At 42.1% G+C, this 24,698-nt stretch overlaps 6 protein-coding genes, 3 non-coding genes and 2 pseudogenes across 9 annotated transcripts; 2 read left to right on the forward strand and 9 right to left on the reverse strand.

Annotated features, from left to right (window-relative positions):
- Positions 1-217: 217 nt before the first annotated feature.
- Positions 218-1,777, reverse strand: LOC141836146 (uncharacterized). Its single transcript, XM_074723565.1, has 3 exons — positions 820-1,777; positions 652-731; positions 218-559 (listed from the first exon to the last, which is right to left on the reverse strand). Exons 1-3 carry the CDS (start codon positions 1,732-1,734, stop codon positions 466-468), a joined length of 1,089 nt encoding a protein of 362 aa, XP_074579666.1. The 5' UTR covers positions 1,735-1,777; the 3' UTR covers positions 218-465.
- Positions 1,778-2,320: 543 nt separating this feature from the next.
- Positions 2,321-5,968, reverse strand: LOC141835558 (uncharacterized; annotated as a pseudogene).
- TRNAS-GCU (transfer RNA serine (anticodon GCU)) lies at positions 5,925-6,006 on the forward strand. The gene has a single exon. It is a non-coding gene; the product is annotated as a tRNA-Ser (tRNA).
- A 1,178-nt stretch (positions 6,007-7,184) lies between these two features.
- TRNAS-GCU (transfer RNA serine (anticodon GCU)) lies at positions 7,185-7,266 on the forward strand. Its single transcript has one exon. It is a non-coding gene; the product is annotated as a tRNA-Ser (tRNA).
- A 2,004-nt stretch (positions 7,267-9,270) lies between these two features.
- Positions 9,271-9,357, reverse strand: LOC141836780 (small nucleolar RNA R16). Its single transcript, XR_012602497.1, has one exon. It is a non-coding gene; the product is annotated as a small nucleolar RNA R16 (small nucleolar RNA).
- An 883-nt stretch (positions 9,358-10,240) lies between these two features.
- Positions 10,241-13,177, reverse strand: LOC141835710 (pentatricopeptide repeat-containing protein At2g03380, mitochondrial-like; annotated as a pseudogene).
- Positions 13,178-13,341: 164 nt separating this feature from the next.
- On the reverse strand, positions 13,342-14,039 carry LOC141836121 (16.0 kDa heat shock protein, peroxisomal). The gene is made up of 2 exons (XM_074723532.1): positions 13,784-14,039; positions 13,342-13,713 (listed from the first exon to the last, which is right to left on the reverse strand). The coding sequence occupies exons 1-2, from the start codon at positions 13,920-13,922 to the stop codon at positions 13,430-13,432; spliced, it is 423 nt and encodes a 140-aa protein (XP_074579633.1). The 5' UTR covers positions 13,923-14,039; the 3' UTR covers positions 13,342-13,429.
- A 134-nt stretch (positions 14,040-14,173) lies between these two features.
- LOC141836120 (HMG-Y-related protein A-like) lies at positions 14,174-15,002 on the reverse strand. Its single transcript, XM_074723531.1, has 2 exons — positions 14,888-15,002; positions 14,174-14,786 (listed from the first exon to the last, which is right to left on the reverse strand). Exons 1-2 carry the CDS (start codon positions 14,927-14,929, stop codon positions 14,304-14,306), a joined length of 525 nt encoding a protein of 174 aa, XP_074579632.1. The 5' UTR covers positions 14,930-15,002; the 3' UTR covers positions 14,174-14,303.
- Positions 15,003-15,344: 342 nt separating this feature from the next.
- On the reverse strand, positions 15,345-16,011 carry LOC141835559 (non-specific lipid transfer protein GPI-anchored 19-like). Its single transcript, XM_074722956.1, has 2 exons — positions 15,665-16,011; positions 15,345-15,591 (listed from the first exon to the last, which is right to left on the reverse strand). The coding sequence occupies exons 1-2, from the start codon at positions 16,009-16,011 to the stop codon at positions 15,345-15,347; spliced, it is 594 nt and encodes a 197-aa protein (XP_074579057.1).
- A 982-nt stretch (positions 16,012-16,993) lies between these two features.
- On the reverse strand, positions 16,994-17,599 carry LOC141835774 (putative 2' cyclic ADP-D-ribose synthase BdTIR). The gene has a single exon (XM_074723146.1). It carries the CDS (start codon positions 17,597-17,599, stop codon positions 16,994-16,996), a length of 606 nt encoding a protein of 201 aa, XP_074579247.1.
- A 4,871-nt stretch (positions 17,600-22,470) lies between these two features.
- On the reverse strand, positions 22,471-23,073 carry LOC141835763 (putative 2' cyclic ADP-D-ribose synthase BdTIR). The gene has a single exon (XM_074723136.1). The coding sequence runs from the start codon at positions 23,071-23,073 to the stop codon at positions 22,471-22,473; it is 603 nt and encodes a 200-aa protein (XP_074579237.1).
- Positions 23,074-24,698: the final 1,625 nt, after the last annotated feature.

The following is a 24,698-nucleotide window of genomic DNA, read 5'->3' on the forward strand; positions in this document are numbered from 1 at the left end:
ACTTGTTTGGAGACAAATAATGGACTATTAGGGACACATTCTGTAGGCTTCAAAGAACACTTGTGTTTGTTGTAGTGGACTGAATGCCTCCATCTATCTCAATAATTCTAATTGGTTAACTAGGCATCTCAAAATACAAACTGGAAATCATAATTCACAAGAGGAACATGATTTCCAAATTCAAACATGGAATTATCATAGCAAGATCATAAAAGAATTATATAATACTTAAACCACAAATCTAAATGCAGTGGAAGTTTAACATGTTACAGTGTGGAATATGTTTCTCATATCATACCGAGGGTACATTGATGCTGAGCAAACAAGCAAAAAGATTGTCTCATGTTTAGATACCACCTCGAAGTGAAGTAACAACTAATCATATTAAGACCATGCATCAATTTGTGATAAAATCAGAATGCGCCAAGAAATAACGACATTGCAGCAGAAGGAAAAGTGCTATTTCTACATTCCGAAACCAAATACACCACGTATCTTGTGAAAGATGAGATCCCTCCATCCTCTTTCTGTGTTCTCCACAACTGTTGCGTTCCCGTATCTTCAAACAAGATCAAATATGCAATGTCAAAGATAGAAAAGATTGCGTAGAAAACAAAAATTGGTGGTTGATTTGAGAAAATAAACTCTTACTTATCTTCCTCTGGAATGTCTGTCTGAGTCAATTTCACAATGGTAACACCTTGTTCAGGTTCGTCAAAAGTCAGCCTCACCTGCAACGAAATGTATACGATCAGCTACAGAAATCAAACGCAAGCAAACAGATACACTGAAGAAAGGGAGTATCAAGAATTCACTAACTGTGGAATAAAGTCCATCTGGCCAACTTCCAAATCTCCACTTCTGAACGATCAGCTTGGATTCCTGCAACTCCTCATTGACACCAGTGATCGATCCATCAAAGAGGCTGAATTGCCCACCAACTTCCTTACTGATCCTTGCGTTGCTCTGTGTAAATCCCTTCCACCGGTTCTCATCCATCAGGATCTCATAAATATTCCCCGCCCTACAATAGAATTTCTCCGTCAAAGATATGTTCTTGAAACCTTCCTTATTCTTCTTCTTTTCCTTCGGCGGTGCAGCCACCGCATTATTCACAGCGGCGGCCGCCGGAGCTTTAGCAACAGCTGCTGGAGTTGTCGCTGGGACGTTTTTGGCAGTCACCGAGGAGGGTTTCTTCACCTCAAGCTCGTCCTTTGCAGGGCCGCCCTTACTCATCATCTCCACAAAAATCCTAAGTTTCTCCAAGATCACCGGCTTGCCCTTAGCCACGAAGGCGTCCTTGATCCGGCGCCCAATCGGGCCATCATCGTCCCGGAGCGTGATTCTAACCTCAGGGTCCTCCCCGGCGTTCTCATCCGCGAGGTAGGGAACTTCAACGGTACCGGTTACCTTGAGAAGCGGAGGTGCGCTGCCATCGGCGGCGTCGCAGGCCTCGCCCTCCCAGCCGAGGGAAAGGGAGAGCTCGTACCCGGGGATGATCTTGCCCTTGCGGATGTTGACGTAAGCGTCACCGTCTAGCTTGTCGAGGGCCTTGGTGCGGATGGTGAGGCCGCCCTCCCCGTCGAGGATGGTGAGGCCGGAGAGGTGGGAGGAGAGGAAGGATCGGGACCACTCGAGGCAGTTGCGCTCCGTCCAGTGCCAGTTGTGGACGTTGGTGCCGTCGGCGCGCTCCTCGACGATCCACCGCTTGTCGCCCTCGCCGTACTTCGCCATGGATCGAAGAATTAGGGTTGGAGGAAAACCACCAAGCGCTCGATGAAGATCTGGAGAAGGATGGAGAAGGATCTCGAGACCGGGTGTATTTATGCGGACGATCGGGGTTTCTGGAGCCCTCCGATTGGAAGGTTCTAGAAGAGTATAGGGCAAATGTAAATAAATTAAACTAATTTTTAGAAGTAACTTAATTTAAAATAATTACTTTTTAATCATATGAAACTATTTTTAAAAGATATATCCTTGATTTTATATTATTATATGTAATTTTACGTCGACATAAATAATAAAAGCCATATATTTAATATCCATTGTCAATCTTTGTTTTTTTTAAATGGAGTGGCAAAAAGATTTTTTTAATAATCTAAACCTCTAAACTTCACACAATTTATTTTAAATATAAACAACCTTCCCTTTTAATTTATCAATCAAATAATTCAAAAGATAACTTAAATATATTTAAAAAGTAACTTTTAAAATATTCAGCTTTGCAACTAAATGACAATCTCAACTAGAACAACAAACGAAACAAGTTTGTTTGCGAGCTTATAAATAGAGAGATTCACGAACACACAAGGCCAATAGAAGCTTATAAATGAGTTTATAACTCGGGATGAATTCAATTACTAAATAGCAAGAAAAAACATTATTAGGCAGATTACAGTAGTGATTGTATCCGAAATTACTGTGAAAGTCTTGTACTTTGGCCTCTGCACCATTAAGATATTGAAGTTGCAAGTACTTGTTGATTGATGAAGTAATGGAGACTGCATTGAACAGGTATTAAGGGTGAGAGCTGAAAAATAATTAGCAGAAAATATAGATACATCACTGTGGTAAAATGCAAACTTATCAAAAATTGTGTATTTACACATGAGAATGACTTATCATATATAAATTTTGCTGTTGTTCCCACACGGTCGGCCCCACACGGTCGGCCCCACGACCATCTGTGAAAAGATAAGAAGGTCACGAAAGGATATTGCCTGACTTCGCCAGGATTCGAACACACATGAGAGGGCCATGCATTCTTGCACCCATGTAAGAAGTTGAAAAATACAGGCACATTAAGTGACATGTGAAATGATTGCATTAACTTCCAAAGTGCCTATTAGTTTTTCTGATGCATATGTGAATGATCCATCTAGCATCCCCACATCATCAAATGTAGCAAGTTTACAGATGAAGACAAGGTTCAATCAAAAAGTAGATATAAAATAATGCAGCTCTCAAAATGTATAGCATTTTAACTTTGTTCTGGCCCTTTAACTGGCCTAACCACCTGATGAGAGCAAAATGATTTGTGTAGGATCACATTCATCAGTTTGCTTGTATATATAACTTAAACTTGTCCGGTGGAAACACAAGGTATTACCATTGTGAATGTTCAAATGCAAGAGGAACTTTTTGAAATGGAAGATTGAACCATTTGGAAGGAAGATGACCAGAGTCCAGTGGCTTCATCCAGATTGTGCAAAAATCCATGATCGTGGAGATCTTTTGGCTAGTGAAAAGGAAGCAAAACAATTCTCAAAGGTAAATAAAGAAAACCACCATTGGGAAGTGTAGTGAACATTTTGAATCTAGAAATTTTTGAAATAATTGAACAGGTTTTATGGATGTTCAGGAAGCAGGGATGATAGTGGTCAGAACACAGATGACAGTTACTTTGTGAAGTTATTTAACAGGTTTCAATGGTGCTTGGAGAGAAGATAACAATCATATGAATAATCAAGCAGAACATCCAGAGATGTGTAGAATTAGGACAGGCAGCAAAAGTTGATGGTCTACAAAAGAAAAAAAAAAAAGGGCAAAGTGGGACACCCCACCAACTCAAAGGCTAACAAGATTGATAGGAACAATCAAACAAGAGCTAACAAGATTGAAACCATCATTGGACTTGAGAGGATAATATTCCTTGTGAGACCATGCCCGAAATATTATAATGCATCACTGCTAGTAGCAAGCAAACAACTATTGGTAGGGTGATTCACTAAATATGGATGAGTGAAAAAGCCAGATATATAGGGGACCTATAAACTCATTCCAGAAACATTTTTTGCTCTATACTAATAAAACATTAAAGATGAAATTACGCACAAAGTGATCCTATCTGTATTCAAATTGAATTCTAACACATCATAATATACAAATGATCACGATGACAATCAGACACCCGCCTCTTAAGTCATTTGACTCTTCAGTTAAAGACCACAATTTGAAGAATTATTTCTTAAAACAAACATTCAAGTAATGCTTAGTTGTTTCAGGCAGATGAGCCTTCATCATGAAATTAATACCATTAGCACAAACATTGGCTATCATAGTTATTCACTACAAAATTTTGATTCCTAAACTTATGTTAGGCAATATTTTGAGCACAACTTGTGGATCATCTAACTAATGAAGTAACTACTTGATCATTTCAAAATGATGCTGTGTCGCATTAGAATTTTACACTAACAAATAAGGTGTGAGCATAAGATGCAGTCATCAAATTACTGCAAAATCAAGCATCATATATAGAAACTTGTCAAACAACGAATCAATTTTTGCTCATTGTTCAAAAATTCAGAGAATTGAAACTGAATCACTAACCATTTAAAATTTTGATTACCATATACATAATCTAAAATACTGAAAATCTTCAACTTCGCAATGGATTCACCAACACTTATCTAAAAGTGATATATCAATGTTCTGTGAGGACAAGTAAAACCCAACAGCTTGTTGTACATTCGCTACAGGACTAGACTAAGCATGTACCTAAACGATCCAACAAGAATTTGTAAAATATTCATTGGATGTATTAAATGAATCATGGCATACCAAGATATTATTCTCAGTTTAACAAGTCCTGTGATCATCTTGAACTGAGACGACAACAATATTGCACAAAATTAAAATAACAGATAGTAAGCATGCAAAATTGAGCTGCACTGCATCGAAACACTTTCCTTAGTGAGAAAAATATGATCATCACAATGAGAATGTAACAAAACACTCATACCTCAAGGATTTATGCATTGTCAAGGATACGTGCTAAAGACAATTCTCCCTCGGCTCAGGCAAGATGATAGTGTCGTCACCATCCGTCCCACTTCCTATGGCTATTCCATGCCCTCCCAATGGAGTCGACTCCACACAATCAACTAGCGCATCATGCACCTCTCCCATCTGAAAGAGGAGAGCGTTCATGGCTGCTGATGCGGACCGAACCGGGAACGCAACCGGGCGCTGGCGCGGTCGCCGCCACCTCAGTTGCGACAGCGCTGCAGTAAGCACCGTCGTAGCATCATCGGCCCCGCTGAGAGCCTGCAACAGCCCTGCAGTCCGCACCGTCGTGTCATCATCGGCCCCGCTGAGCGGCGCTGAAAGCCCGTCGTCGTGTCCATAGATGGCGCCACGAGAAGACTGAGAGGGGAGCGGCGCGCGGCAGATGGGGCAGGAATTGCTAAGGGAAAGCCAACGGACGATGCAATCGGAGTGGTAGAGGTGCGAGCAGGGGAGGCGTAGGGCGGAAGAGTGGAGAGCGAAATCTTCCTTGCAAACCGCGCAAGAGGCGAGGGAGGTAGCATGAGCATCGGAGATGCAGACGATAGGGAGAGCTTCGATTGATGCGGCGGAGACATCACAAAGCCGGTAAGGCTCGACAAGGTGGCCGCCTTCGGAGAGTCGGCCGAGGAGGAGGCGGAAGAGATCGGCGCGAGTGGAGGGACGGCGGTGGAGGCCGTCTGGTTCCGAGGCGGATCCGGCGTCTTCGACATCGTCGGAGGAGGAAGAGGGGAGATGGGTGGGCGTGGGCGTCGGCGTGGGCTCCATTTCCTCGAGCCAATCGGAGCGGCAGCAGTCGGGACAGATGAGTGGGGTGTGGGGATTGGGAGGGGAGGAGGGTAACTGATTCCCAGGGCCGTAACTTACTCGATCGGTTTATCCGGTGGAACCCTAACCGCGTCGGTTTCGGATTAAAAACCGATATTTGAGGCTTTTTTTTTTTTTAGAATAATTTTTTCCTTTATTTTGAGATTATTTTCGTCTTTAAATTTTCAGTCGAGTTTTTTTACTTTCGATATTTTATTTTTATATTCGTAATTGAATCACGGCGTGGCGGTGGGTCGATGGTGGCGGCACATGGCGTCTCAATTTTTTGTTATATACTTGAAGAATCATTTTGTATAAAAGACATCACCGTCGCTTTGGCCGAGTGGTTAAGGCGTGTGCCTGCTAAGTACATGGGGTATCCCCGCGAGAGTTCGAATCTCTCAGGCGACGAATTTATTTATTTTACATTTTTTTTAATGAAATTTTTCAATTTAATGATAAATGTTAAAAAAATAAGAATAATTTAAAAGGAATCTTTTAAAATTAATAGTTTAGTGGCAAGATTTTATGTAAATTTAATTATATAATCAATTTTCAATTTGATGTAGTTAAATTGTGTTAAAACTAATCAATTATTATTTCAAGTTAATTATAGTCCAAATATGTATTAACAATAGGTACTCGTATGGATCATGCAAAGGTCCAAATAATTGGAGATTAATTTAAATAATTATTTAATTAAATATTAAACATATTAGTCTCTTAGATTAATTATCTTAAATTTAAAATATATGTAAGTACTTAAAATGGAATATATTATGAATGCATTTATAATTGGACAAAAATTAAATGGGCATCATTTACATTTTCCTTAGATGAACATCCCATTTTTTATTCATTTGCATCATTTCATTTAACTAAAATACTTTTACATTATTTTTAAAAATAAATGTCAACAACATACTTAACATTTAATTAAAATCATCAATTTATATTAAATCTATCAAATTAATTCGTTCCATCAAATAATTTAAATTGATTAAATTAAAATTAATCCGCTAGTTAAAAAAAATTTAAAATTTAAAATTAAAATAAAAAAATTTAAAGAACTAATAGACTTAATCTATTTAAATTTAAAAGTTCTAATTCAAAATAATCCGTTTTGAATTGAGTTGGAAATATCTTAATCTACCAAGTTGATGAATTAAACCACTCCGCCGTATAATAAATTTCCATCATAAACTAATTCGTTTTGCAACTCTACATCTAATTTCTACAACTTATAAAAGCTAGCATCTAGCTAACTTCTGAACATTTTTTAACTTTACACTCTTAAATTTTTTAATCATTTGAGTGTGTAAAAACTATCAAGATTCTACAACACGTAGATACAAACGGTTTATAATTTAATTAAAATAATATTTAAAAAAAAAATAAAATTTTATAATTTCAATTTTATTTTTAATAAATATTATTTATTTTTATATTCATAATTGAATCATGGAGGAGTATAGCGGAGCGTCGCGGTCGATGGTGGCCGACCGTGGCGGTAGACATGGCGTCCCAATTTGGGGGAGAGCTTCAAATATAATATACTTGAATATTATTATTGTAAAGGAAACGTCAACGTCGCTTTGGCCGAGTGGTTAAGGCGTGTGCCTGCTAAGTACATGGGGTTTCCCCGCGAGAGTTCGAATCTCTCAGGCGACGAAATTTTTCTAAACTTTTTCCAGTTAATTAAAAATGTCAGAGAAAAATAAAATAATTTAAAATAAATAGAGATTTATAGGACAAGTAGAATTAAAAGGAATCTTTTAAAAAATTGGCAAGATTTTATGTTTACAATTTTCAATTTGATTAGTTAAATTGTGTTAAACTAATCAATTACAAAAATTTAAAACTAATTATAGTCCAAATAAGTATTAAAACCTAATAATAGATACTCGTATGGATCATGCAAAAGTCCAAATGATTGGAGATCAATTTAAATAATTATTTAATTAAATATTAAACATACTAGTCTCTAAGATTAATTATCTTAAATTTAAAATATATCATAGGTAAGTACTTAAAATGAAATGTATAATAAATGCATTTTATATAATTGGACAAAAATTAAATGAGCATCATTTACATTCTCGTTAGAACATCCCATTTTTTATTTATTTAGGCATCCCATTTGCTCATTTAAATAAAATACTTTTATATTATTTTTAAAAATTAAACCTCTACAACATATAAAAGTTAACATTTAACTTACAGTCAAATAATTTAAGTAGATTAAATTAAAATTTTATTAAGATTAATTTAAATAACCCTGAACTCAACTATAGACTTGAATTGACCCATGAGTTAAGATAACTTTTTTTCACAAAATTTAAAATTAAAATAAAAAATTTAATAGACTAATAAATTGATCGATTTAAATCATAATTTAAATTTAAAATTTTTAACTGACCATTTAAAATATAACTAAACTTAAATTTTTTAATATTATTTATATTTTTTAACAAATCCATGAATCGGCTCATCTAGCCAACAACTCAACTTGAATTGAAATATTTTAACCTGGCAAGTTAGTAAATCAAACCACTCCTATAATGAATTCCTGACACATTGATCCACACCTTTATAAGTTATTCGTTTTACAACTCTACATCTAATTTCTACAACTTATAGAAACTAGTATCTAGCTAACTTCAGCACATTTTAAAAGCTAATCGTTAATTTCTATAGGAATTAGATGCTGACTTTATACTCTTAAATTTTTTAATCATTTGATTGTGTAAAAGCTAACAAGTTCTACACCAGGTAGAAGGTCGATACAAACGCTTTATAATATAATTAAAATAATATTTAAAAGAATAAAATAAAATCCTATAACATTAATTTTATTTTAAATAAATGTTATATATTTATTTTAAATAAACATTATCTAATATAAACATGTTCGTGTTGAAACTAATTATTATCTTATAAAACAGTTCTACATCAAAATTAACAGCTAACTTCTACGTAACTTAAAAATTACAAATAATTTCTACAACTGTAAAATGAAGATCCTAAATTCTAAACTGTGATATAATAATAGTAACCCTCCGATCCGTCCATCAGCGATAAATCCGAATCTTCCAACGATTCGCACCCTAATATTTTTAATAAGAAGACACATTGCATAATTAACCACAACACATGCACCACATTGTCCATCGGTTGTGTTTTTATTGTAGATATTATAATCTTTAAAACGTGAAAAACAATGACGAAAACACAATGTGATGTAGAATTTATAAGTAAAAAAACTTAAATTTGAAGGGACTATATGCAATATTTTTAATTAAGAAGTTTTAATGGGTAAAACTATAATCCTAAATAGTAATGATTAAAAGTGAAATTATGAAGTATAAAAACCGTATTCTAAAATTTTTAATCCATAACTTCTATAGTTACTATAGATAATCAAACAAAAAAACTAAATTTAATATTGTCACAGATTAATTCAATGAAAAACAGCTTTTTCCAAATAGAAATATGATTTATCTCTTAATAAAAAGCCAACTTTTATGAAGTAATTTATTTTTATCCAAAAATTGTTTATTCAAAACAATTGAAATCCCTAACAATGATTGAAATGAACAATTCTCCATGAACATTTATCGCAAGAAATAAAGAAAATTTGTAGATGGGTAAAACAATTGAAGAGAGGGAATAGAAATCGGCATCAGATAATAAGCGGAGTAGTTAGTCCACAACATGAATTCAGTGTGTAGGATAAGATTTCATATCACATCACTTGCCAATTTCTTTCAATCTAAAACCAAAGAAGCAGAAATCAGACGAGAAATTCAAATTTCCAAGAGCATGTTTGAATCAAAACTATTACAAAACCAACTGAAAGAAGAAAAATCCAGTATCTCAGCGAAGACGATAAGAGAAATGGAGTAGAACACTGAAAGATCAAGAAAATACGATCTCCACATAAAAACGAAGCTTCAGAAGGATTTCGATTGGACCATTTGACACCAGAGCAACCAAAATTCATGCAGTGAGCTGGTAAGCCAACCATTTAGATCTATGCTTCAGTTTTGCCCTCAGGTTACAGATCTAGCACCTGAGAGAAGGGTAACCGATGCAAGTAGACGATGGATAAATCATAAACCGAAATTTGAATCCGTAAATCCGTGTTCGCAATGCAAGAAAACAACAAAGATAGAAACTACTCTCTCAGATGCTTTCAGAGGAAAGCACTTTCAGGTTGCAGACATTCAACACGGCATCAGATTCTGTCCGCCCGTCTGCTCGTTGATCATCATCGAGAACGAAGATTCAATCGAACAAGAGAATCATCAAGGGAAGAAGATCACGCAGAAAACAATGAATAAGATCGAACTAAACAGAGAAGAAGCTGCAGAAGAAGAGGAGGAGGAGGAATGACAATGGTGGCTGGATTGCGAGTTTAAATAGTTGAAACCCTAGAGTACCAGGTAGGGTTTCATGGCTTGAACGTCGATGGGCCGGACCGGCCCATAGAAATGCTCCTAAGGCATTTTCCCAAAAGGCACCTAAAGTTCTATTAATATCAAAGTGCCCATCTTCTTCTTCATCTCCATCGCCATGGCGAGATTTCCCTCCTTGCGACAGCCATCAATCAGCGTAGTGCAAGTTCCTTTATCAGGCTTCAGACTCACTGCGTTGCTGATCTTGAGAGTGGAACAAGTTTCTTCAGATCCCCAGCATGAAAAACTTGAATTTGATTGCCAATCTCAATCCAGCTAGACGCAGGCTCACTCATTGCTCTCCTTTCTTTCATCAATTTCCACATCTTATCAGCCTCTTTCCACCTCCCTGCTGCTGCATAGAGATTGGCCATCAGACGGTAATGCCCTGAGTTAGCAGGGTCTAACTCGAAGAGCCTTTCAGCTGCAAATCTTCCGATATCGATATCGATATGATTCCTTGATGCTCCTAGGAGAGCAGCCCAAGTGGATACGTTTGGCTCCATTGGCATTCTCAGTATCATTTCCTTTGCATCATGCAAGAGACCTGCACGGCCAAGAAGATCCACCATGCAGTTGTAATGCTCTAACCTTGGCTCTACACCACAGTCCTCAGACATGGACACGAAAGCATCGAAACCCTCTTCTAGAGAGCCCGTATGGCTGCAAGCTGATAGAATGGAGAGGAATGTGATGCCATTTGGGAGAATTCCTTCCCTTAGCATCTGTTCGTAAAGGGAAAAGACTGCTTCGATCTGCCCGTGCTTCGAGTAGCTGGAGATGATGGTGTTCCATGTTAAGATGTTTCTTTCTTTCATCCTGTTGAAGAACTCTCTTGCTTCTTCAATCAATCCAGATTTCGCATACATATCCACTATTGCACTGTCTAGAACAACTGAATTACCAGGCAATCTGTTTTTCGTCGCTAAAGCATGAAGTTGCTTCCCCAACCCAGCTGCAGGTAAACTTGCACACAAGTTGAAAATTGGCACCAGAGTTGAGCATTCATAATCACCTCTCTCGACGATGAATTCCTGAAACAATTGGAGTGCCTCCCTATCAAAACCACCTTTGGCATACCCAATCAACATTGAGTTCCAGGATATCATGTTCTTGTCTTCCATCTTATCGAATATTCTTCTTGCATCACTGATTTTATCATGACTAATAAATGCTGAAATCATGATGTTGTTGAGGATCAAACCCCTTCTTCTTCGGTGCCCTCTCATACATCCTATAAGCATAATCAATGCACCCGCATTTGGCATACATATCGATAAGCATGCAGAGAGTAACATCACAATCTACGAGCAATTTCTTCACTGCAAAACCATGGATTTCTTTTCCTTTTTGTATGCTCGAAAGATTAGATACAGCAGTAAGTGCACCTGACAAAGAAAAGGAATCTGGCACTACTCCGTTGAGCTGCATTTTGCGAAAGATTCTGAGAGCTTCCCTAGCCTTGTTACATTTCAAGCATCCTTCAATGAAAGAATTCCATGAGTAGGCATTCTTTTTCGGCATCTGATGGAAAACCTTATGTGCATCCCTTAATCTTCCACACCTTGCATACATGTGAGTTAGCTCAGTCTGTAGTACAAAGTTTGGTCTGATGATCTTCCTGACAATATGGGCATGAATCTGTCTCCCAAGGTCTGCATTCCCTTGCTTGGCAAAGAGGCTCAACAAAGTACCAAGTGTGAATTGATCAGGCTTGATGTTTGCTAATTCCATTCGACGATAAAGCTCGATGACAACCTCTGTCGCTTCCTCTAGCACAAACCCTGCAATAAGAGAATTCCAAGACACTGTATTTCTCTTCCTCAGTTTGTTGAAAGCCCAATGAGCCTCTCTCATACAGCCACATTTTCCATACATATCGATGATGGCATTGCCCAGCACGACGTCAGAATCTAACAATCTCCTCACTAGATATCCATGAATTGCTCGACCAGTCTCCGAATCTGCTAAGGCAGCACATGACGTTAAGGCACTTCCAAGATTGAACCTGTCATACTGATAACCAGCTTGCCGCATTCTGAGAAGCATGTGCAAGGCTTCCTGTAGTATCCGAGACGAACATAACTAGATACGATGGAGTTCCAACTCACTTGACTTCTTTCTTTTATCAGACGAAACACCAACTCGCAGCCTTCCAGATCTCCACACTCAGCATACATATCAATGAGAGAATTTTGCACGAACACATCAGAGTCATAGCCAAGAATCATCACCTTGGCATGGACTTGCCTTCCTCTGTCCAGGGACCTCAAAGCACCGCAAGTTCGAGCAGCTAAAGATAGAGTAGAATGGTTTGGGCTCACGCTGGCTTCCTGCAGACGGTGGAAAGTGTTCCAAGCTTCTTCCCAACTCAATGCTCCTACATAGCCGCTGATGATTGCATTCCAAGTGATAACATTTACCTCATCAATCTCACTGAAAGCATTTTCAGCATCCTCTAGACAACCAAGGCTGGCATAGACATCTACCAAAGCAGTGCCAACGACCACATCCCAACCTAAACCATGCTTGATGATCAAGCCATGCAGAAGCTGAATTCCTCCCTCAACCTCAAGAGCAGCACAAGCTTTGATAACACTCGGAAACGTGAACTTATCCGGGACTACTCCACATTCATGCATCCGGGAAAAGAGCTGAAGGACCTCCAGATGGTCACTCGCCCGCGCATAAGCCAGTATCATCGTGTTCCAAGAAGTGGAGTTTCTGTCGGGCATTTCATCGAACATCTTCCGCGCATGTACTAAGTCGCTCCGCTCGCCCGTTTTAGCGTACAGCATCAAGATCTTCGTCTGCAAGAAAGTGTCGGGCACGATTCCTTCATCCTCCATCTGCGCTTGAATTGACTTGCCGGAGTCGAAGCGGCGCGAGTCCATGCATGACTGGATGCGGGAAGAGTAGTAGAACAAGTTCTTGTCTGCTCCGGAAGCGATGGATTGGAGAACTTCGATCGGTTTGTCCTTGCGGGTGATCAGGGTGGGAGGAGGAGACGAGGAGATGGGAGGAGCAATTGATCTGTGAGGAGAATCAGAGGGAGAGAGGGAGGGAAAGAGGGTTCGCGTCGGGGAGAAGCAGTAGCCGCAGCTGCTCATCGGATTCAAAGGCATGGAGAAAGAATTATGATAGATCTGTTTCTGTGGAGTCGAGGAAGTATTTATCTTTTATATATATATCTTCCAGAAAATAATCAAAATGATTTTTCCGCCATTTTTCCACACAATTGATGCAATCGCTCACGAAAATTATGATAAGATCAGTAGAACGATCGAAATTCATGCACAAAAGTGGGATTTATTTAGCAATAACTTTGTCCGATTTACAATAGTTCGTTTTAGCTAGATCGATGCATTGAAGATTCGTCAGAGTTTGCTGGTGACGGCGATGGTCCTGGGCTTGGGCTTCGCCGGAATGGGCTCCTTGGGGACGACGACGGTGAGCACGCCGTTCTCCACCTGCGCCTTGATCTGCTCCGCCCTCACGTTCTCCGGCAGCGCGATGCGCCGCGCGAAGCTCCCCCGCTCCCGCTCCGCCACGTGCCACACCGCCTCCTTCTGCTTGTGCTTCTCCTCTTGCTTCGCCTCCGCCCGGACGCTGAGCACGTTCCCCTCCTCCAGCTGCACCTTCACGTCCTCACTCCCGAACCCTGCGAGAAGCTCGCCGCCGTTCCAACATCGAAAACCATGGAAACTATAAAAGAAGGAAAGGGCGCGAACCTGGGAGGTCGATCTTGAAGATGTGGGCGGAAGGGGTCTCAAGCCAGTCCATGGCGGCGAGCGAAGACGATCCGGCCAAGATCAGAGGACTCCACAGCAAGCGCCGGAAGGGGTCGCCGAAGAAGGATGATTCCGCCATTTTGCTTCTTCCGATCTCTCTTCTATTCCGGCGATTTCGATTCCGTGCTGATAAAGATCACAGAGGATGATTCCAGAGCTGCGGGACGATGGAAGAAGCTTCTGGATTCACCCAGTCGATAAAAATGGAAGCTTTAGATTTACCATTGACATTTTTATCGTCTCAGAATTGACATTTGCGGATGGTGCATGATTCGATACGTGTAAATTTGTAAATCAATCGAACAGTCAATCGATATCACCAGACAATAATTCGCGCAAAGATTTTTTTTCTTGGGATCAAATTAAGATTTTACACGTAGATTATCATCATCGTGATCTAGTGTACACGAAGATTCTAATGTCAAATCCTTGGAACAGCAAAGCCACAACACTGCGCCGCTTACACCGCTTCCGCCACCAGCGCCGGCTTTGCCTTCGGCGGCCGCCCGCGCCCCCTCTTCACGCCGATCACCACGGCGCCGCTCGGCGTCGACCCCGCAGCCTTCTCCGCCTTCGGAGGGCGTCCTCGGGCGCGGGGGAACCCGGCGGCCGCCTTGGCGACCGCCGTCGCAAGCGGATCCTTGGCCTTCGGCGGCCGCCCCCGCGGCCGCGGCGAAGGGAGCTCCGCGCCGGTTACCACATCCGACTTCGGCTTTGGCGGCCGGCCGCGGCCCCGCTTCGCGGGGGCCTGCGACTGCGATCCCCCTGGCTTCGAGTACTTCTCATCGACGAGCAGCAGCTCCCCGCTCTCCGTCAGGCGGTAGAGGTGCAACGCGACGAGAGCCACGTGGTCCCGCGGCAAGTCGCTGTTGTTGAAATCGATGTGGTTCGAAATGGCCAACCTATCGGCGCCGCCCAGCGCCGAGATCGCCTCCATGATCATCTGCAACAGCGGGAAGAACCCATTGATCGCCGTCTTTCCGGATCGAGACAACACACGATCAAACACAAACGCATACACAAGAATCAATCGAATCTACCAACCTTGGGATACGCCGTGTCGTCTTCATCGGAAGCAGAAGACATGGCGAGGGCGGCGCGATCGAAGCGGAGAAGGATTGGGAATCGGCAAGTGCAGAACAAGTGGCAGGGAAGGAAGGAAGGCGAAGGATTAGAGAAATAAGTGAAAATTAGAGGGAATAAAAAGGAGGTCTCACGAGGCCCTAGCAGAACGAACGGCTGCGATTGGAGAATGACGTCGGCGGTTGAAGGGTGGATGGTTGTCGAGCAGTTCACGCGGATCGATGAGCTGGCCAGACAAGGGGAGAATTGTTTAATTAATTTAGTGTGGTTATTTTGCATTTGCTCCTATAGAAATGAGGTAATTTCATCTACACCCTTGCTTGAATTTTTTAATTACCAAAGGATTTTTCTCATTCATTAGCACTAATTGCATAATAATTATGTAATTTAACGTTAATCAGTATCAGTGCTCAACTGCTCATGCACAAACATCGGCCATCAACACGATCAAGGTCACAGCAGCTGCAAAAACCGGCGAAGCTTTTTCGACACTCAACCTTCCTCCCCGATTCATCCCCAGCACTTGGTTGTTCAACCTCGCCGGCGGTTGAGGCGGTGGTAACGCCGGAGGTTGAGGCGGTGGTAACGCCGGCGATTCAAGTGAAGCAAACCTGAAGCAGGAGTAGGAGCAAGAGCCGGCGGAGAAGTAGCCGGAGACAGAACCGCTAAAAGCAGAACAAGAATCGAAGATTAAGAGTATATATAGTTTTAGATCATCAAATGTAATTTCTTCAAGACGTGCCTGAGCATGAGCCGGCAGTGAAGTTGAGGCGGCAGAGCACCGGGAGGCGGAGCGCCAGCGTGCGGTTGACCGGCGGCATGGCGAGGGCGACGGCGAGGAGCGGGCAGAGGCAGTCTGGCTCGTCGCGGTAGAGGTTGCCGAGGTTGTCGCAGCAGGCATCAGTCGGGTCGCCGCCCGTACCCTCGACGAAGGCCATGCAGGGGAGCAGGAGGAGAAGCCGGCCGCCGCATCTGGCGGCCGCCCCCGGCAATAGCGCAGCGGCGCCGGATTTGAGCAAAGGAGACGCCGCCAGCTGAAGCAGTGCGAGAAACATGGCGACGGCGGCAGACCTTGTGGCATTCATCTCGCCGATCGATACATTGTGGAAGGGGAAAGGGATTGAAATTTATAGATCGGCATCAGAATCATGGATCAGGTGATTGCTGTGAGGGATCGTTGCACTGTGAACTCTTCATTCATGCAGATTCATTGGCAGCTTTGCATGCAGTTCCTTCATAGTAAAACGATGAAAGAAAGGCATGTCCTTTTGGCAAATTGATGAACCGGTCATAGACAAGACCGGTTCATCAATTTTGACCCGACAGGAAACGACATTTGACTTCCATTTTTAACAACCGACGACGTGTCTCTTGTCCTACATTCTACGCGGCGGCTATTGGTCTAACAAAACCGGTTCGCCAAGTTTTGAACCGATTATAAAACATTTTAAATGATCCGATCTGGATTTAAGGCGTCGGACCGATTCCTGGTCCAGTGCCTTGGTTGAACCGGCCTCTGGACCACACCGTTCCGGCGTTCTATCATTTCTATTCAGTCGAAAAGTCGAAAATGTCTAGGACATTCCATTTCCCCAATGAACCGGCAAATAAATGGATTCATCGTTGAATTTCAAATATTTGACGTTATGTTGACTTAAATTTGACGGTCAAAAGACTGAAATCGTTGTCCACAGCCGATGACCTCAGCACGTACGTCACGATGTCGCAACAAATAATTCCTAGTTCACTTTTGCCCTGGTTTGTTGACTAAACGAAGAAGAGTATAATATTTTGACTTTTACTCTTACTAGTTTTCAGAATTCGAAAGCTACACCAATTTGGAGTTGACTGTAACCATCTTACTATTATGCAAAAAAAGCTTTTTACGATTAAAAAAACAATGGATTTTGCATTTTATTTATGCTTACATCCATTTGAATTGTGGATGATCATGCATGTATAAAATGTAAAAATAATAATTTGTTAATTTATTACAAATAAATTAAAGAATCAATTAATTAATTTTTGGTGCATGCCTCAACTTTGTTTTGTTAAAATTCAGTCGATTCAAAGCTTTGCTTGCTGCAAGCATTTGAGCACGACGTTGGCCGTCCTCGACACCAAATCCGGCCAATCCCCTTTCTTAGAGTCGAAGGTCAAGCCGACGGTGAGCTTGGCCTCGCGGATGGCCTTGGCGTAGCGGGCGAGGTCCTCCGGAGATTCCGCGGCGGCCGAGACCGCGGAGCCTACTGCGAGCTCCGACGGCTTGACGTCGCAGAAAATGGGGATGAGCTTCTTGCCGCCCTCCACCATCATGGCGAGCTCGTGGAGGCAGAAAACAGAGTCGCAGTATCGCGGGGAGAAGATGGCGACGCCGACGCGGCTCTGCCGGATTCCGGCGTCGATGCGCTCGTAAATCTTGTCGCCGGGCTCCATCGACTGGCAGTCGAGGAAAGGCCGGACGCCCATCTGGACCAGCTTATCGTAGAGGAGCCCCGTCACGGTGCTCTTCGTGTCCACTCCCCTATGGCTCAGGAACACGTCGACGGTGGAGGCGGCGGCTTTCCGCGTCGTCGCCGCCGCCGCCGCCGCCATTCCTTGGTAATCGGCGAGGACCCTGGAGACGGATGCGCGGCGGGGAACGACGACGCGGCGCATGGCGGAGGCGGACATGGCGGCGAAGGTGGACATGGATCCAAGAATCGGAACGATGAATGCTGCTACAAAATGAATTAATTAAACGTGGTTGATCGTATAGATTCTCCTGATGAATCACGGCGAGTTCATAAGGTGATGGATATACTGGAATATATATGGAGAGAGATCTTGCAGAAAAAGAAAAGGAGAGAGATCAGATATGTCTGCTACTTTGAAAAAAACAGTCAAGATTTGATTTGGAGACCTTTTCAAAGCATGTGTAGAATATTATAATATTCAATTTTAAGAGGGATGACCATGAAAATTATCATTGAAACCCAGACCGAACGCCGAGTCCCTCATTCTTTGATTCTTCGTCTACCTGGATCGAATGGTTCATGTTTCGGATCAGGCACCCCTTGATTGAAGGCCTGTTAACCCCGATCCGAGTATAGGATTTCGAGGTGTTATGAGTGTGATGGCCCGGCCCGCAAAGACCAGTCTAAGGACGGGACACGTCGGATAGAAGGAGGGTGACTTGTCGGAACACGTCGAACAGAAGGAGAGTGACTTGTCGGAATACGTCGAACAGAAGCAAGGGTGACTTGATCCTATATCAAGATTGATTGGACCTTACTTGTTCCAACTTAGTCAATTCATTCGAGATCCTTGTTCGGCCACTCGCCTATCTACTTGGACTCGATCGTGATCCACTCGACTTCAGGCTTTGCCGGCCATGGTCTATCTAACTCTCAATTTAGTTCCCTCGTCTTTTCCAAACCCAGCATCAAGGTGTTGAGAGCAAGAATCCTACTCTTGACTCATCGAGTACGTTACACTTATATTAAAAACGTGCTCATTCCTTACTAGTCTCTCTCTCAGTCAGTCAAATCTCTCAGTCCGTCAAATCGCCATCAAACAGTTATGTGATATGATAATCTATCCCTCGTTGTATGACAATGATAATGCAACTTAGCTATTATGACAACGATATCACATTTTCCAATGATGATGGCAACGACAAGGCACTTTCTATAGTCAGATGTGACATGAAATCTCAGCACGCAACCGCACAAAGATTCTTCTTAATTAATTAAGGACAAGACAAATCGGTGTAATTCTCTCCCTTCTCCATCGATATAATCCTCTTTTTTTACATGTACAGGTACGTGAGTTCACCATCTTCAACCTACTTCTTCTTTCACAGTTCTTCTTCCTTCCTCCTATCATGACTGACTTGAGCACTGGAGTGGTCGAACTAGGGCATCCCTGACCTTCCCTCTCAAGATGTTGGTATTTATAGGCCCCGGAGCTCCTCATCTCCCCAACCTCGGTGTTGCATGGCTGGTGTCATGTCCACGAGGCGATATCAACATGAACACAAGGGTTTGGTTAATGTGGGATCCACAAGGCCCGTTCGTGGGGCCCGGAAATGCACCCCAAGTGTTAAGAAACGATGCGCCGTGAACTTGGACACGCAGGGACGCGACAGTTATAACAGTTGTTACAGGGTGATTACAATGTATAATAGTAGTAAGTAGGTGACACGTACGTATGTGGTGACTGAATATATAGATCACCCTGATGCAATCTTGATGTCTACGTTATAGAGGAAAAATCACTATGGATTATTAAGTCAAGGAATGTCTTGAGGTGAAGTTTTAATTTGTCAACGTGTCGTCGTCGGACATGTCAACGCCAGCTTGAAGTTTGACGTACACCTGCATGCATATATGACTTGTAATTTTCGTCTCCCAGGGGCACGCATAGAAACTTGTCAACCAAGATTTGGACTCGTGGCACGACAAAATCAGAGGCTTTCAGAACGTTTTATACGTGGTGTCATTAGGCGTGCGTGAAGAGGCAAATTAACTTGGAGAGATTTTAATTAACGTTTTATACACGCGCGCATAGAAACTTGTCAACCAAGATCATGCTTGAGCTTGCGGCTACATTTCGTCGCAAAGTGGCTAGAGCTCACAGCACACCGCTAGCTCGAGGTTTGTGGTTCGCAGCTAGGCTGCAGGCGCCGTTTTATAGTCGTAAGTTGCTCCTGGTGGATTCTCTTCTGGAAAAAATAAAATCTGTCACTCCAGCGGTCCTACACAGTTGATCTCACGACCATCTATGAAAAGCTAAATTGAAAAACTATAGTTAACAATAACAGAAGAAGATATTATCTTGACTTCGCTAAAATTCGTTCTGAATTCATAAGTTGTTGCTACGAGAGTTGGAGACAAAGAATGAAAAATCAATTTGTCAGATTTCAAATCCATGAGATTGATGAGGTTTTAATTTTAAAATTTTTTAACTGATTAAATTGAATTAATTAAAATAAAAATAGGCGTTTATAAAATTTTAAATTTGTAAACAAGAAATCTCTAATTAAGGTAAAATTTTTATAGCCTTTAAAAATTTTTTGGATAATTCAATCTGTCAACCACTAAGTCACTAGATCATTTAGCTTTTCATCCACTCGGCTTCTCACTGTCTCGGTATTGGACATCACCTTTTTGCCTAAGTCATAAACTACACGAACTCTTGAAAACATGTAATAGCCAAAATGTATAAAAGGGTGTGGTTATGCGGTTGTCAGACTTAACCTCCTCGGACGTTCTTATATCTGTGCATAACGTCAAAAGAAAGTAAGAATATTCAGTGACATTTGCATAACAACTTAATAAAAAAGATGAAGTTATGAGGTATCAGATTTGGTCCCCCATATGTCCCCTGCCTAAGCATAATATTAGCAGTTGTCAAATTCAATCTCCTCAAATCCTCTAGACGATCCCTCCTCCTTTCGATTCAACGTGGAGCCTACTTTCATATGAGTATATAAACCCTCACAAAGGTTCTTAAACTCTCAGAATTCAATAATTCTTATTCTTTTCTAGAAAATGGATCACTTTCTTCAACAAATCTTAATTTAAACATCTCACTATCTCGGCATTGGACCCATCTAATTTTTGCCTAAGTTTGTATTCATGGTCTCCTAAAATAAGCAAAGCCTCGTGTGAGTATAAAAGGTATGCGGTTAAGTCTAGATTTTATTATAATACAAATAAACCTAGGCTTGATCCGCTTGTGATTTAAAAAATTATTAATTATTTAATTTCTTTTCATTGATTAGTTAATTAATTTTTCATGGATAAATAAAATTATTACAGTATTAGTTAAGGATTAATCTTTATTGTGCGTTGTTGAAAAAAATTTAGCCCAAGTTGATTGTAAATCTTAGTGCCACCATTGTATGCGATTACGAAGTTGTCCCCGTTGCAGTTCCTGGAGTTGCTCTCATATCTGGGCACATAATGTCAAATCGGCAAACAGCTCAATAAAAATTTGTCAGGTGGTCATTCAACTATTGCGAGGCACAATTCCAGCAAATTTGAGCTTGTTATATGCAACATCTCTGTTTTAACAATTGGAGGGTCGAAGTTGTAATCTTTCCTATGGCATGCAATACCCAAAGAAGTTGCCGACTTACCATTTCTGTCACAGGGCATTGACTTGGAGGGTCCATTTTTAATTTATGGCGGGAACAATGAACTCTGCGGGGGCATTCAAGAACTCCACTTGCCTGCATGCCCCATGCAGCATCTTGAAGGTAAAAAGTCCAAATTGGTTCCGCTTCTGATCGCTGGTTCCAGTCTCTGTTTCTTGTTGGTGTTGATCGGCGTCTTTGTTCTTATTTACCGGAGGCAGAACAAAAAAATGCAATCGACACCATTGTCTTCTCGCTTGGATACCCAGCACCCAATGATATCGTATGCTAAGTTGTTGAGATCTACAGCAGGATTCGACGCCGCCAATCTAATCAGCAGAGGAAGCTACGGCTCGGTGTACAAATCGAGCCTGGATCGCGAGAACAGAACTGTTGCCGTGAAGGTGTCCGACCTCCAAAAATGGGGATCCTCCCAAACGAGTTTTACCGCGGAATGCGAGGCTTAACGGAGGCTATTGCTAGGATTTTCCAATGCGTACAATAAGGAAGGCGCACAAAAGAATAAGATGTGAAAGGGCACTTCAACAATTTTTTGTTTTTGAGATATTCAACAATCTATATGTTTTTCTGTGGCTTCCTCAATACTCGGTCAACGATAAGACTAAGTCATTAGATTGACTCAGTCAAAGCTCAAATTAGGTCAGCTAATTAACTCCAACCGAGTTCAAGTTGAATCAGTCTGAATCACATCCAAGTTAATGGTGGTTACTCAAGCACTAATTACATAGAGTTGTCTGAAACAAAATAAGACCTCGTGACCTTCATATCGCCGATCGATACATTGTGGAAGGGGAAACGGATTGGAATTTATAGATCGGCATCAGAATTATGGGTCAGGTGATTGCTATAAGGGATTGTTCATTCATGTTTCATGAGGCATGCCCTTTTGGAAGACAAGACCGGTTAATCTGCATTCGGCTCATTGGTCGAAGACAAGACCGGTTCATCTATTTTGACCCGACATAAAACGACATTTGACTTCCATTTTTAACTAACGACAACGGGTCTCGTGTTCTAGATTCTACGGCGGCACTTGGTCATCAATCCACCGGTCCGACAAAACCGGTTCGCCAACAAATTATTTCAAATATAATGATCCGATATGGATGCGTTGGTTGAACCGGTCACCGGACCACCACACCGTTAACGAGTAAATATTTTTTACTTTTACTCTTACTACTTTTCAGAATTCCAAAGCTACACAAATTTGGAGTCGACTGCCACCATCATAACTAAAATGAACACTGTAATTTACATTGTTTTTATGCTTACATCCATTTGAATTGTGGATGATAATGCATGTATAAAATGTAATAAAAGAATTTGTTAATTTATTACAAATAAATTAAAGAATCAATTAATTTTTGGCGCCTCGAATTTGTTTTGTTAAAATTCAGTCGATTCAAAGCTTTGCTTGCTTCAAGCATTTGAGCACGACGTTGGCAGTCCTCGACACCAAATCCGGCCAATCCCCCTTCTTGGAGTCGAAGGTCAAGCCGACCGTGAGCTTGGCCTCGCGGATGGCCCTGGCGTAGCGGGCGAGGTCCTCCGGAGATTCCGCGGCGGCGGAGGCCGCGGAGCCGACTGCGAGCTCCGACGGCTTGACGTCGCAGAAAATGGGGATGAGCTTCTTGCCGCCCTCCACCATCATGGCGAGCTCGTGGAGGCAGAAAACAGAGTCGCAGTATCGCGGGGAGAAGATGGCGACGCCGACGCGGCTCTGCCGGATTCCGGCGTCGACGCGCTCGTAGATCTTGTCACCGGGCTCCATCGACTGGGAGTCGAGGAAGGGCCGGACGCCCATCTGGGCCAGCCTGTCGTAGAGCAGCCCAGCCACGGTGCTCTTCGTGTCCACTCCCCTATGGCTCAGGAACACGTCGACGGTGGAGGCGGCGGGCTTCCTCGTCGCCGCCGCCGCCGCCGCCATTCCTTGGTAATCGGCGAGGACCCTGGAGACGGATGCGCGGCGGGGAACGACGACGCGGCGCATGGCGGAGGCGGACATGGCGAAGGCGGACATGGATCCAAGAATCCTAACGATGGATGCTGCTACAAAAATGAATCAATTAAACGCGGTTAATCGTATAGATTCTCCTGATGAATCACGGCGAGTTCATAAGGTGATGGATATTGGAATATATATAGAGAGAGATCCATATGGCTGCTATTCAGTCAAGGTTTGATTTGTAGTAATTTGGCGACCTTTTCAAAGCATGCGTATATTATTATAATATTCAATTCAAGAGGGATGACCATGAATATTGTCATCGATACCCATACCGAACGCCGAGTCCCTCGAATGGTTCATCGTTTCGGATCAGGCACCCGCACCCCTTGATGGAAGGCCTGTTAACCCGGATCCGAGTATAGTATTTCGCGGGTTTGGCTAATATGGGATCTACCAGGCTCGTTCGTGGGGCCCGCAGATGCAATAAGGACACATTGGGATGCGACAGTTACGACAGTTATTACATTGTGATTTAGTATAAATGAAGACATTTTGAGACACGCAGGGGAAAACTACAAAATCGATAGTACCAGTAGTTATTATTGATATTACTACATTTTGTTAGTTATTAGTTATTAACGGACACGTGGAGGAAAAATAATACGAGAAGAATAGTAGCAGGGGTGTCCTCACATATGTCAACGCGCGCTTGAAGTTTGACCTAGACCGGCTGCGTGACTTGTAATTTTCTCCCGCCAGGCGCACGCATCGAAACTTGTTTCAGAAACTTGTGAACCAAGATTTGGACTGGTGGAACGACCAAATCAGAGATTTTTAGAACACTTTACACGTGCTGTCATTAGGCAAAGAGAAGCTCGACGATGGCGGAGGCACCCGGTGAGGGTGACGGTCATAAATCTCACCTTCGCCGCCGCCGGCGTCACGGGCCCACCAATATCCCCTTCCATCGGCAACCTCTCCTTCCTACGAAGCATCCATCTCGCCTTCGATTCGATCAACGCACTGCACGGCAATCGATTCGCGGGGAGATCCCGTTTGAGTTGTTCGATTGCTCGGAGATGACGATAATCAACCTGCATGGCAATCGATTCGCGGGATCTGTTCCGCCATGGCTCGCCTCCGTCAAGAAAGATATATATATCTCGGCGACGATAGATTCACAGTGATGAAAATTAAATAGATTTTTTGTTATCCAGAAATAATGAAGCATATGGAGTAACAGTAGATTTATGAGATGGCGCACTAGCAATAGAAATAATGTAGCATATGGAGTAATAGTAGATTTATGAGATGGCGCACTAGTAATAGTGATGATTGATACGGTGCCATAGATGACGTGTCTTTTCTCTAATGTAAAAATCAAGTAAAGTGGAAGTCAAAAGTAGGAGATTTGGCAATGCTAGTCAAATGGGCTCATGTCAATATTTATCTTTTATGAATTCAATAAACTGCGCATGTTCCCAAGACACATGACCACATAAAGAGCATTTATGAAGTTGTCATAGAAGAGGTTCTTAGACTCATTTTTCCTAGACATAATGCCAAAAGAAAGCAAAAGGAAAGAACATATGTCAGATCTGGTCTCCTTATACGCCTACATAATGGAGAGCTCTAATAAAGAGAAAGAGATTCTTCTCCTTTTTCGATGGGGGTCTTCTGAG

This window comes from Curcuma longa, chromosome 10 (assembly GCF_044706935.1).
Source record: "Curcuma longa cultivar G26 ecotype Majalengka, Jawa Barat chromosome 10, ITB_CL_G26_1.1, whole genome shotgun sequence".
NCBI lineage: Eukaryota > Viridiplantae > Streptophyta > Magnoliopsida > Zingiberales > Zingiberaceae > Curcuma > Curcuma longa.